General features: G+C 67.6%; 1 protein-coding gene across 1 annotated transcript in view; it reads left to right on the top strand.

Moving 5' to 3' along the window:
* ZFPM1 (zinc finger protein, FOG family member 1) overlaps positions 1–12,008 on the top strand; it is a gene marked incomplete at its 3' end in the record, with an annotated part of 49,496 nt that overhangs the window by 17,426 nt on the left and 20,062 nt on the right. The window contains 2 exon segments of the mRNA XM_006152710.3: positions 4,327–4,455; positions 6,128–6,271. Coding sequence (XP_006152772.2) covers positions 4,341–4,455; positions 6,128–6,271 — 259 coding nt within the window.

Here is a 12,008-nt window from a genome sequence, read left to right as displayed (position 1 = left end):
TGCCAGGAGCTCCCAGGCCCCACAAGACATGGCTAAGCTTGGCCCCTCGCCCCAAGAGGCCGTGAGAGGGCACACCGGTCGGCAGGTGCCATGGGGACTGCCCCCGCCTGCCCCTCGCAGCCCTGCGTGTGGGATGCTGGCAGCTGCTGGCTCAGCCCTGCATCCAACACTGCACCCTGGCAGTGGGGCCGGCAAAGCACCCAGGACCCCCTGGGGTGCGACCACTCACTAGAGGCCTCGCTACCCCTGGCTGAGTACCCAGTTACACCCTGCTCTTGGGTCTGCCAGGGACCTCGGCCCCCAGGATGGCAGACTCGGACTGGGTCCCGCTCAGTCTGAGCCCTTCGGTGTGGCCCTTCAGGGAGCACAGGGCTGCCCTGTGTCCTCCTGCCCCGCTGTGGCTCCACTGCCCGCAGTCTGGCAGAAGGCAAGCCCAGACCTGCTGTTGGTCTGTGAGTTGCTGGCCTCTCCTGGCCAGGCCATGGTGCCCAGAAGTCAGAGACTGTCCTGGCTCAGCCCTTCCCCAGCTCAGGCCCACGGGACAGAGGGCCAGGCCTTCCTGCCAGCCTTGGGGTCTCTCTGCTGCCTGCATGCCCCACCCACTCCCCCCACTCCCACCCCCTCACCGCTAACAGCAGGCCGGTGCCATGGCCCATGGCAGCACCACTGACCCTGACCTGGTCCTCGACAAGCTGTTAGCGTCCGTCTGCCCTCGTGGAGTGGCCTGCCCAGCCCAGCCCTGCTGTCCCTCTGCCTAGGGTGCTGGTCCCTGGCCCCATTCTCCCCATCCAGAGCGTCACTCACTGCCCCTTCCTCCAGGAAACCTGCCCAGTGGCCCCTTCACATCTCCTCCCTGGCCACGGCCACGCTGTGACTGTCCCTTCCTTTCTCAGGACACTATTGATTCCTGCAGGGTCTCCAGCTCTCTGAGAGCTGAGGGAAGATTTGATGGGTGGGCGAGCGAGTGGGAGGCCCCAGCAAAGAGCCAGCCAGCCGGAGTTGGGTCTGCCCCGCTTGGGTTCACCTGGGTCTCTCCCGCCCAGCTCTGCCTCGGAGTCCAGCATCCGCCCACCCTGGGCCAGCCGAGCCACTGTTCCGATCAGGCTGTGCCACTGGAGGGACACAGGGTCCCATGCGTCCCGTCGGAGCGGGAGGGCTTGCCGACCATGCCGGCGCGGACATGCGGAGGCTGGGATCACCCACCCACCGCACAGAGCTTGTCTCCATAATTCAGTTTAAAGCATGAAAAAGGGAGTTGATGAAATTCCGCTATCAGCGCCAAGCCAATATGCAAAATATCTCGCCCCAATCAAATAGCTATTATGTTTTCATTTCCATCTCGGCGTCCGGCGTAATGAGCAGGAGACGGATGGGCGCGCGGGCGTCTGCTCGCCGCGATAACCGGGGCTCTGGGCACCGCAGGGGCCGCACCGCAGGGGCCGCACCGCAGCCGTCATGGCCCTGACCTCGGTCTCGGCCCTGGTGCGGGGGAAGTGTGGCCCGGCCAGTGCTGGGAAGGGCAGTGTGGAGGGCAGACCTGGGCACACGCTCGTCCTGGCCTGCACCCCAGCACTGCCCCCTTGCTGAGAGCTCCTCCTTGTGGGAACTCCGTTTGCGCGTTTGCAGTGGGCGTGATGCGGTGTAGGTCGGGGCAGGTTGTACCCGCTGTCCTCTGGGTCCCCGACCTCTGCTTGGCCTTCACCCTCCACTGCCCTGAGCACCCCCAGCTGCCTGCAGGGTGCCCATCACCACCCACTGTGAGCTGAGCCGGCCCCTAGCCCCGCGCCTCTGCCCATCTGAGATGGGGATCGGAACTCTCCCTCTTGGGGCCGCGTGGCTGGGAGCGGCTGAGGGGTCCTCCATACCTGGCTGAAGGAAGGACCAGTTCGCAGCCGGGGCTTAACAGCACGTTCCCCCCCGGCCCTGGGCCCCCCGGTGGCGAGAACCAGAGGTAGTGGCGGTGCCATCGGTTGTGCCAAGCCCTGGGTGAGCCATGAGAGCGGGTCGGTGTGGGTTCCTTTGTAGCTGATGAGACAGGAGGGGCTGCCTGGGCCTTCGGCAGGGACGCAGCACGCATCTCTGCATGCCCCGCCGAGCAGTGGGGCCTCTGGACTGAGGCCTTTCCCAGCACCAGGGACCAGCAGCGGCCGGCGCACTCCCGGACACCCAGGGCCGCGTGGGGCTCCCAGGTGCCTCCCAGACGGGAGGAAGGCGCATGCACTTGTGCCTGGAGGCTGGGGCAGGCCTCGCCTTGCCACCCCGATTGCAGGCTCGAGTGAACGCTGGCCGTCACCTCCCGCCTTATCAGAGGCGTTTTACTTGTGCGTGAGCGGCCAGCAGCGCCAGGTAGGAGCGCCCACAGCCTCCTCCACGCGCATCTGCCCGCTTTGTGCCGGGCGACCATTGCTCTGTCAGTGGGAGAACCTCCCGGTGTCTGAGGCCCACCCGGGTGGAGTTCCGAGGGGCGGGCTGCCTTCCTGGGCGTCCCGGATCAGCCCAGCCCTGATGCTCCAGAGCCCTGAAGGCAGGTGCCTGCCCGTTTGCCAGAGCCGGGGCTGAGCTCCCAAAGCCGCAGCTGCTCGGCCGGAGGGGCTGCAGCTCAGGCCCCGGCAGCTCGGAGTCAGGACGGCAGGGCTCTGGTCGGGGTAGGCGGACAGCAAGAGCCTCTTGACCTTGGAAGGCAGGGCTGGCCCAGGGCTGACCCCACAAGCGAGGCTCCTGCCGAGAGTGTCCCCAGAGGACACACAGTCAGGCCTCCCACGTGTCCAGGGCACCAGTCAGCCTGGCCTGGGGTGTGCCCGGCCTGCCCGAGAGCTGCCGTGTGGGCGCATGGGTGAGACGCGCCTCAGCCCCGGGCCACTCTCGTGTGGTCCCGTGATTACGGGTCTGGGGCATCCCGGGATGGGAGTTGGGGTCCCAGGCTGCTCTAGGAAGTGGACGTACCCCTCCCCAGTGCTCCCAGGACTAGGAATCGCTTGTCCCCACAGCTGCGGAGGATGCTCCCGGGCCGGCGGGCAGTGGGCGGTGGCAGTGGGCCTGGCGCCAGGTCAGTGGTGAGCGCACGAGCAGCCCCACTCGCTGGGGTCAGGGAGGGAGGCTGAGACCAGGCGGACGCCGGGCCCACCAGTGCCCACCCTCCGCGGCCTGGCTGGCAGCTTGCTTGTGGCTGGCTGGTGGTTGTCTCAGCACCACAAGGACCTGCCCACCACCCTCCGTCCTCACCCGCCCAGAGGGAGCGTGAGGGGCCAGGCGGAGGACTTGACGGGAAGCCCTCAAAGCTGCGTGGGTTTTGGTACTCTGTGTGTTTCCGGGGCAAGGCTCTGGCCTCGGCAGACCCCTGATGCCAAGGGGGTGAGTACTGGGCAGGCCTCCACCGCCCAGGCCTGGGCTCCGAGCCCTCGGCTAGACTGCTCCACCCCACAGGTTCGCTCAGCCCTGCGGGCGCCTCTGACGGGCTCGGGGGCTCGGAGTTGTGGCCGCAGTTTCTGGACTTCCCTTGCCCACCATCCTTAGTGAAGAAGGGCGTGGCTGCTGCAGGCCAGGAGGGTCCCTGCACCGGGCAACCCTGAGTCAGGGGCTCCGCCCGTCCTTCCTGTGGAGCTGGGGACAGGCAGTGTGTAGGCAGAACCCAGGGAGGTGACAGAGCAGAGGTGGCCAGGACCCTGCTGAGACGCGAGCAGGGACCTGTTCATGTCGCGGTCTGCCTGACCTCAGGGGCAGAGGCCGTCACCTGCCTGCCACTAGGTCACCCACAGTCACTGGGCCACATGGGAGGGAGGCTCCACGAGTCTGTGGGGCCCCTGGCCCGTGCCCCGTGTGCAGACCCTGTGCAGACCCCACTGGCACGCTCATCTGGGTCCCCGGTATGTCCAAGGCACTAGGCCTATGCTGGGTTCTGGCATCTCCCTCGGGAGCTCCCACCACAGAGACGTGCCGGGCAAGCACACACAGACCAGGCCGCCAGGGGAGTCCCTGAAAGAGGGTGGGACCAGGCAGGGAGACGTCCGCTTGGCCACAGAGGAGCATTAGGGCCACCCAGTTACCACCCCAGGGTGCCACCAAGAAGCCCCGCCATGGAGGCAGGGTGTGAGGACACAGGGGGGCCTGTGGGCTGGTGGAGGTCAGGTGGCAGACAGGGGCAGGGCTTTGGGTTGCTGCAGGGGTGGGGCCACACAAGAGTGGATTGTGTGTGTCAAGTTTTTGGGGACCCGGAGGGAGCCCCCACTTGGGCTGCCCTCTAGCTCTGAGCCCCAGAGCGTGCCAGTCAGGAGGGCCAGGTGCGGGGACTTACCCTGTGCACCTGACACCTCCCGCTTATGCCTACAGGCTCCCTCGGAGACATGGAGGCCACACAGGGTACCCAGGCTGTGGGCACCAGCCTCACGGAGAGGGAAGCTACAGTGCCTGAGCCTGAGCCCGCGGGACAGCCCGAACCCCCGAGCACCCCCGGCACAGGTGAGCCAGAGTCCGCCTGCCCTGCCCAGTGCCCTCATCACCGCCTGCCCCGTGTTGGTGAGATCGGGGCACCCGTGCACTGGGAGGGAGGCCGTATGCTGCCAGCCTCCAGCAGGCGGCTCTCAAAGTCCAGCCCCTGGTGGGGCGAGGAGGGCTGCCCGAGTCACCTCAGTGAGGCAGGACTGGTTAGAGTGGGCCACGGAGCGAGCTCAGGGCAGCCCCGGCCACCTCCGCCAGGTGGGCAGGGAGGCTTTCTTCCAGCCGCGCTGCTTTCTGAGTGTGGGCCCGTCTCTGGTCTCTGTACACGGTGGGTGCTCAGTGCCCTGCACCCGCTGACAGGTGAAGGAGCAAGGCCCAGGGAGGGTGAATGCCTTGCCCGGCACACAGTTGGTGACCACCGGGTGGGGACCTGGCATGGTCTGGGACAGCCTGCCTGTCTCCATCCTCCCCTGCCTCACCATAGGGACAGCGTGCCAGGCAGGGGCACCAGTACGTGCAGGCCCTGCAGAGGGGCAGGGTGGACCGCAGAGAGGCTGGGCAGGGGCACCAGTACGTGCAGGCCCTGCAGAGGGGCAGGGTGGACCGCAGAGAGGCTGGGGCAGGTGCTGGGGCAGGGCGGGGTCCTTCTCCTCCCTCGGCATTTCTCCGACAGCATCAGGGTCCTCACTGGGATGGCCACGGGCCCAGAAGACCCACGGCCTTGCCCACAGACCCGGGCACCTCTGCCCCAGGGGTCCTGCCCAGCCTCTGGCTGCTGGTCACTATGGCATTATCTGGCTGCCGTTGCCTGGGGGTACAGCAGGGCTCGCCCGGCCTGTCCCCAAGATGTGCCCTTGGCCACTCCGAGCCTCAGTTCCTGACCTACGCCGGGCGCAAGCCCCTGCTGGGGGAGCAGGAGCCGTCCCACCCCCAGCACGTTACTGTCGGGCTGCCGGGGCCAGCGATGGAGGGGGCCTCGCGCCCAGAGCCTGCCAAAGGGCAAGTGGCCGCTGCCGGTGGACTTTGGCCCTGTGGCTTTCCAGGGAGCCGGCCCTTATCTGATGTGGGAGCCTGGCTGCGGGGGTGGGCAGGGAAGGGGCTGGAGCAAACAGCCATGGCTGCACCTGGCACAGCCGTGCGATAAGGCCGATGGGCCTGATAAGGGCACAGGAGCAGTATCTGCCGCCCGCGGTCCGGCTCCCTCGGGGTGCCTGGGGCTCAGAAGCCAGCCACTTTGATTTATAGCCAAAAATAATAGGACTTTTATACTGTGCGATTGATTTATTTGATGTTAATCGCAGCCCTTATCGCGGTATTAATAATCTGCGGGCGTGTGACGTCACCAAGGGGCTTTCTGGGAGCTCATCGATTGGGGCCGAGGCGGCTATCAGACCCAGCTAGGAAGGTAAATACGCCCTTTGGGCTGGGACGGGGTGCGGGGCCGGTGCAGGGCGGCCACTGGCGCTGAGGCCGTGAGCACCCGCTGGCCAGGGCTGGCCACCCCCCGCAGTAACGGCCCCGCCTGGCCGTCACCTCTGTAGCAGCTAACAGTGGTGAGGGGCTCCAGAGGCCAAAAAGGAGAACCAGGGTGTCCCCCCTCCAGTGACAACGAGCAAGCAGGTGACCACCCTAGGCCGCAGGACCCTCCTGGTACAGGCAGGGGTGGCACGGGGTGACAGTGTCCTCTCTGCAGATACCAGTCCACCCTCGCCACCGCCCGCCATGTCCCCAGGAGGCTCCGAGGAGATGGAGGGTGAGGAGCCTGAACCAAGGCCTGCGAAGGAGGCGGCAGAGGACAACGAGGAGGAGGAGCCAGGTAGCTGCTGGAGTGGCCCAGGTAACTGCATGACTCTGGACAGCCGACCCAGGGCCTGGGAGCCAGGCTGCCCTGGGCATCTGAGTTGTCCAATCCAAAACCCAGCCAGCTCGTGCATCCGGCAGCCCTGCAGAGGCAGGCCCTGCGTTGTGAGGAATGCAGCACTGGAGGACTCCCTGGAGGCGGGGTCTGATCTGGGCTGGGAGTGGCCAGAGTGAAGGCGGCAGAGAAGGAGTGGCCGTGCCTGCAGCAGCTGCAGCCTGCCCACTGGGCCAGAGCGTGTCTGAGGGCAGCACCCTGCTCGTCTGCAGCTGCCGTGGCTCCGACTCAGGTTCGCACATGCACAGATGCGCTCTCCCCACGCCGCTCCCTGGGACCGCGCCACTCCATCATTGGTGAACGTGGGAAGGCTGGGCGGCGAGTCGTGCCATTTCTAGCACCTAATGCTGCCTGAGGGCGTGGGGTGACATTCCGGGCTGCCATCGAGGGAGGGCAGCCACCGGCGTGGGCACGCCCAGACCATCTGCTGGGGCCCGGGCCAGAATGCACAGCCCCCGCGGTGTGACAGACAGCGAGCTTGGTCTGTGGAGAAGCAGGCTGTGGACATGGCACGTGGTGAGGGCCTTCCCTGGCTGGAGGGCCAGGGAAGCCTTCCCCCAGACAGAGGGACCCCACACCTCCTCCAGGCAGCCCCCAGGTCACGAGAAGCAGTTGAAGAGGCATCAGAGATGGTCACGTGGCTATTTGGCAGCTCCCCGGGGAATGGGGCGGAGAGTTCAGGGATCGGCTAGTGATGTCTGCCCCGTGCCGAGGGAGGCATGGTGGCACGTGTGTGGTCGGCTCCCCGCCCGCTGCCACAGCCCTTCCCACAGCACGGCCGGGAGACCAGGAGCACCGTGGCCTCTCCCACGGGGCTGGGCTGGGGGCTGCCGGGGTGCAGGTCCTGGGACAGGCAGCCCCGAGGCCTCAGGGTACCCTCTACCCCTGAAGGAAATGCCGTCCAGCACCCACCCTGTCCGTCGGCCCATGTGTCAGCCTCATGCCAGCCCCAGAGGTTGTGCCCCAGCTCTGTGGAACCAGAGTCCCAACAGGGTGAGAGGCCGCGTCTAGGCCGCCCGCTCAGGAGTTTGGGCTGTGGGTCGATGGGGTCCACTTGACTGTCCCCCCAAGTCAGCTCCCCAGCACGCCACGGTTTTCGGACCCCATCCCTGCTTTTCAGGTGGGAAGCAGCCCCTCGGGGTCTGGGGACTGACCCCAGCGGCTCAGCTGTGGCTTGGAGCTTCCTGTGCGGGCGTCCTGGGTGGGGGTGCCCTATCGGCGCCCGCAGACGGCGATTGCTGGGCCATGGACGGCGATGGGCGCGCCCCGCCCACCCGCAACGGCCTCCGCCTATCACCCCGCACAGGCCCTTATCGCTGCCGGGAAGCTGGGCGGCCGCGGGCGCTTATCTCTGGGGCCGCCCGTGCCTGCGATGGGTGTCAGGGCCTCGCGGGGCCTGCAGGGTCAGGGCCCCAAGGACAGTGCCCGGCCTGGTGCCCTGCGGGGGCCCGGCTCGCTTCCTCCGGCCCTCCGGCCCTCTGCTCCTTGCCAGCACCTAGTCCCGTGCGGCCTGTGTCTCTGGCTGTGGCTCTGGGGCTCCCTGGCCCGGCCCGCCCCGCGTGTTGCTTGGAGCCAGCAGCCTGGGCTTGCAGGGCAGGGGAGCGCTGTGCCTGCTGGAGGGCCGGCTGGCCGCAGCTTTGCCAAGCACAGCGTGTGAGCTGCCCTCGGCTGTTGTGGGACCCTGCCTGGCTCGACCTCATGTTCGATGTGGTGGGGCCCAGGGTCCTGGCACCTCTCCAGGTCGAACTTCCCGGCCCCACTTCAAGCTCAGAAAGCAGGAGGTGACTGGCAGGCCGGCCAGTGCCCTTCAGGATGCGGGGGGTCGGTATCAGGGCCAGGCTTGAGCCAGGGTCCTCTCTGACGCAGGGACAGCCACCTCAGGGCACCCGTTGGTGTTGTTCCCTTGACATGCCTGGCCAGGGCACGAGAAGCAGTCGAAGAAAGAGGCTGTAGAGGAGAGAGGGCACTTAGACTCTGAGCCTCCCGTGCAGCCAGATCTTGTGCAGGCTCCACCCCCTGGGAGCCCTCCAGAGTCACCCCCACCTCCCTCTGCAAACTTGCACAGAACCAAGCAGAGATGGGCCCCGAGACGTGGCCCCGAACGCTCACTGCCTCGCCCCTCCTCTGGCCCCACATCTGCCCGTCACCCTGGCGGCTGGCCCGTCTGGGAACAGCATGGCACTGACCGCGGCCAGAGAGCAGGCCGGGCCCGCTGCTCAGTCGGCCCTGCCCGTGCTGGCTGCTGTCTGCAGCCAGGAGCAAGGTGGCCTGCCGGCACTGGGGCTGCGGCGGCACAGGGCAACCAGGCCCCCGGTGGCCCAGTCAGAGCAGCAGGACACAAGCTCTCCTTCACCCTGACGAGTCTTGGGCCGGGAGCTCTTTCCTCTTTTTCTGCTCTCCAGTGGGGTCAGCCGGCCAGGGCCGGATGAGTGAGGGGACCTCTGGGAGGGGAGGGCCCAGGGCACCTGCAGGCCACCCTAAGGGCACTCTCCTGACACGCCGCATGCCACGGCAGCAGCACACTCGCACCCTGAGTGTGGATTCGTGGCCTGACCACACCCTCAGCCACCTCAGGACAAGGCAGGGCCTCAGCCGGCCAGGGTGAAGGTGAGCAGGTGAGAGCTAGCATGGGAGCAGCTGCGGGGATGACGTGGGCAAGCCTCCCCACTGCAGTGCCCTGAGGGCACTGGGGGGACCCCAGACTGCAGCCAGGCCCTGCAAAGAGGCCTCACTGGAGCCGAGCTGGGGAGAGCACAGGGTGGGGCTGGCCTGGCCACGCCTGGCACTCATGAGCCTGCCCACGTGCAGTGGGGTCCACCTGCACCCCTGCCGGGGATGGGGGTGGCTGAAGTCCCTCCTAGAACACCCTCACATACCCTGCTAGGGGCGGAACCGGGCTCTCCAGAGCTGGGACCCAGAGAGGGGGTTCCCCGAGGCCCGGGGTCCAGCATCAGGCTCTGGCATGAAGTCCACAGCTGTCCCAGCCTGGGGCGTGGATGAGAGGCAGGGACATAGACTAGCTGGGGACCCAGGCGCCCAGCACCAGGGGATGTGGGGTGGGCGGAGTGGCCCTCTGTGTGCTGCCCGTGGTCCTGCCAGGAGCCCGGCAAGCCAGTACCCAGTCTGGAGAGCAGGTCCTGTGCGGTGAGGGGCTTGGCCAGGGTGGGGTTGGGGGGGTGAGGTGGCCTCTAGGCCCCGCCCTGGGTGTGACACACATCTGCTCCAGGTTTGGCCATTTGACGGTCAGGGCCTTGGAAGCGGGGTCCCCTTGCTATAAGTGTCTCGGCCACTCCGATGACACTGGACACTGCTGATGACCCAGTGCAGTCCAGCTGGCCAGACACCTAGTGCTGCTCTTCCTGTCCTGACCCCAGCTCAGGCCCCACAGGCAGAGATGGGCAGGCCGGCCATGTCTCCAGGGCCCTGCGGTCCTGGGGGAGCGTCCCCAAGCTGAGGCCTGGACAGAGTGGGCCAAGGGCACTGGGGCAAGGCACGGGCAGAGGGCCTGAGGGCCACTCGGTACGCTGCGGGTGGCCGGCGCGTCAGGGTCTGGGTAGAGGCGGAGCGGGGCGCAGGGTCTGGCCTTAACACCACCGGTCATGAGCAGGTGCCTCAGCTGTCCTCCGAAGGCCTTGGGAGGGCACTGCTGGCTGAGGGCAGCTTCCCAGGGGGCCGGGGGCGCAGTGTCCTGGCAGTCCCCCACCCCGGTCCTGAGGGCCTCAGGAGGCCGGGGATCGGCCGGAGTGCGAGTGAGGATGGGCTGGTTATCTGGGCCGGGCCGTGTCTGGCTAATCTCGCCAGCAGTTTCTGAGCAAACCTCAGGGCTCCTTATCGGGCAGCGGGCGGCGGCCAAGGCGGGACGGCCCGTGACGGACAGCCGGGAGATGGGCCGATAGGCGGCGTGGGTGGGAACGCCATCCCGGCTCTTCTGTTATCGCAGGGCCCTATTTGTCTTAGATTCGTGGGCGGGGAGGGGCGCTGGGGGATGGCGGGGTCAGCCTGGGGTCGGCTCCAGAGCCACTGCTGTGCCAGGAGCCCCCTCTGCACGTCGTCCTGGGGAAGGCCGCCTTGTCCCCAGCTGCTCCAGCTCTTGGAGGGCCGCGTTCCTCCGAGGTCCCTATGTCCCACCTCCCACAGGGCAGAAGGGGGACGAAAAGACGGGCACCCTCCCTCCCCCGGTGTTCCTGGGCACCGGCTGTGGCCAGCTGGGGACACAGGTGCTGGGGACGGCCCTGCGCCCTGGGAGGCATGGGGTGGGGAGCGCCACCACAGCAGGGGCGTCCGACGGGGAGTGGGTGAGGGCAGAGGCGACCCTTCCTCAAGCGAGGAGCCAAGCGGGGACTATCAGGTGGAGGCCATGAAAGAAGGTCCAGCAGGCCCGGCCAGACCAGCGGTGGGCTGCCCTCGGGACCTCCGCAGCAGGGCTCTGCTGGCTGGGGCTGCGCCGGCCCGAGGCCCGGGTGCCGAGCCGTGCCCCTTCACTATGGAGCCCTGAGCCCCCAGCTCCACACCCCACATCGCTGGCCCCAGTGCAGCGGTCAGCCGTTCTCCCCCAAGGTGCTGACTGCCGCCCGCGCTGGCCCTGGCTGGGTGGGGGCCTGCTCTGACTTTGACCTTCACCCCACAGAGGCACCGGGGCCTCGGGGTGCAGAGACTGGGAACACTGGACCCCACCCATCATGCCACCCACTCCCTCCCTGGCACCTTCACACGTGGCCCCCTGCTGCATGTCAGCCCACCGTGGACACCCGGTGGAGCAGTAGAGGGGCCAGCCAAGGAGACCAGGGCCTTTACACGTCTGCAGAGCCCGGTGGGCGGGGGGGCCTGCACTGCCTGGGGCAGGGCCCCGCATGGCCGGCTCAGTGAGCAGAGGGGCAGGCAGCGGGGCAGGGCCTGGGCGGGCTGGGCAACCTTGACACTTGTGTGGGTGCGGGGCTGGGGGCCCAGGAAGGGCCACAGCTGAACAAGTGCACTGGCCACAGGGGCTATGGTGTCCTTTTACAGGAAGGGATGCTAAGGCCTAAGTAGCTTGGGCGGCCCCCAGCCTGCCGAGGAGGGGCCTTAAGCCTACAGCCCCGCCTCTCAGAAGGGCCTCGCCCTGCACATCCGTTTTCGGGCCCAGCCTCAGGGATCTCTCGTACACTCCCTGGATGCCCTCAGTGGTGCGGACACTGCAGGTAGAGGGCACGTGGACAGTGGGGCAGCCAGCCAGGAGCACCACTGGAAGCCTGGGCCCTGGGCCTGGCCGCACCGCCGCTGACCTCGCCCCCTGCCGGGAGCAGCTGTCTGTGGCCAGGGCAGCCTATCTCGACCACAGGCGCTAATCAACCCGGCTTCCTCCTCCACCCTCCCACCAGCTTCCTGCCCGGCCCGCCGGCCCCACGGCCCAGGCAGCAGCCCCCACTTGGGGGAGCTCCCCTACGCGTGGGCTGGCACTGCGACCCGGGCCGTGCCACCACGGCCTGTTGCTGCCTCAGTAAATGGCCACCCAGGGTGGATGGGGCTGGCACTGAGGGGACAGGGAGCACTGGCAGGCTGGGACCGCCCTGTCTGCCATTGTCACTGTTACGCTGTCAGTGCCGGGACTAGCACCACGCGAGCTTCCCGCAGAGGCCTAGGGCTGGGGCACGTGAGCTCACCGCCAGTCCTCGCGGCACGG

Source organism: Tupaia chinensis, unplaced genomic scaffold, assembly GCF_000334495.1.
Source record: "Tupaia chinensis unplaced genomic scaffold, TupChi_1.0 Scaffold000355_1, whole genome shotgun sequence".
Taxonomy (NCBI): Eukaryota; Metazoa; Chordata; class Mammalia; order Scandentia; family Tupaiidae; genus Tupaia; species Tupaia belangeri.
Note: the sequence above shows the minus strand (reverse complement) of the source record. Positions and strands in the feature narration are given on the sequence as shown.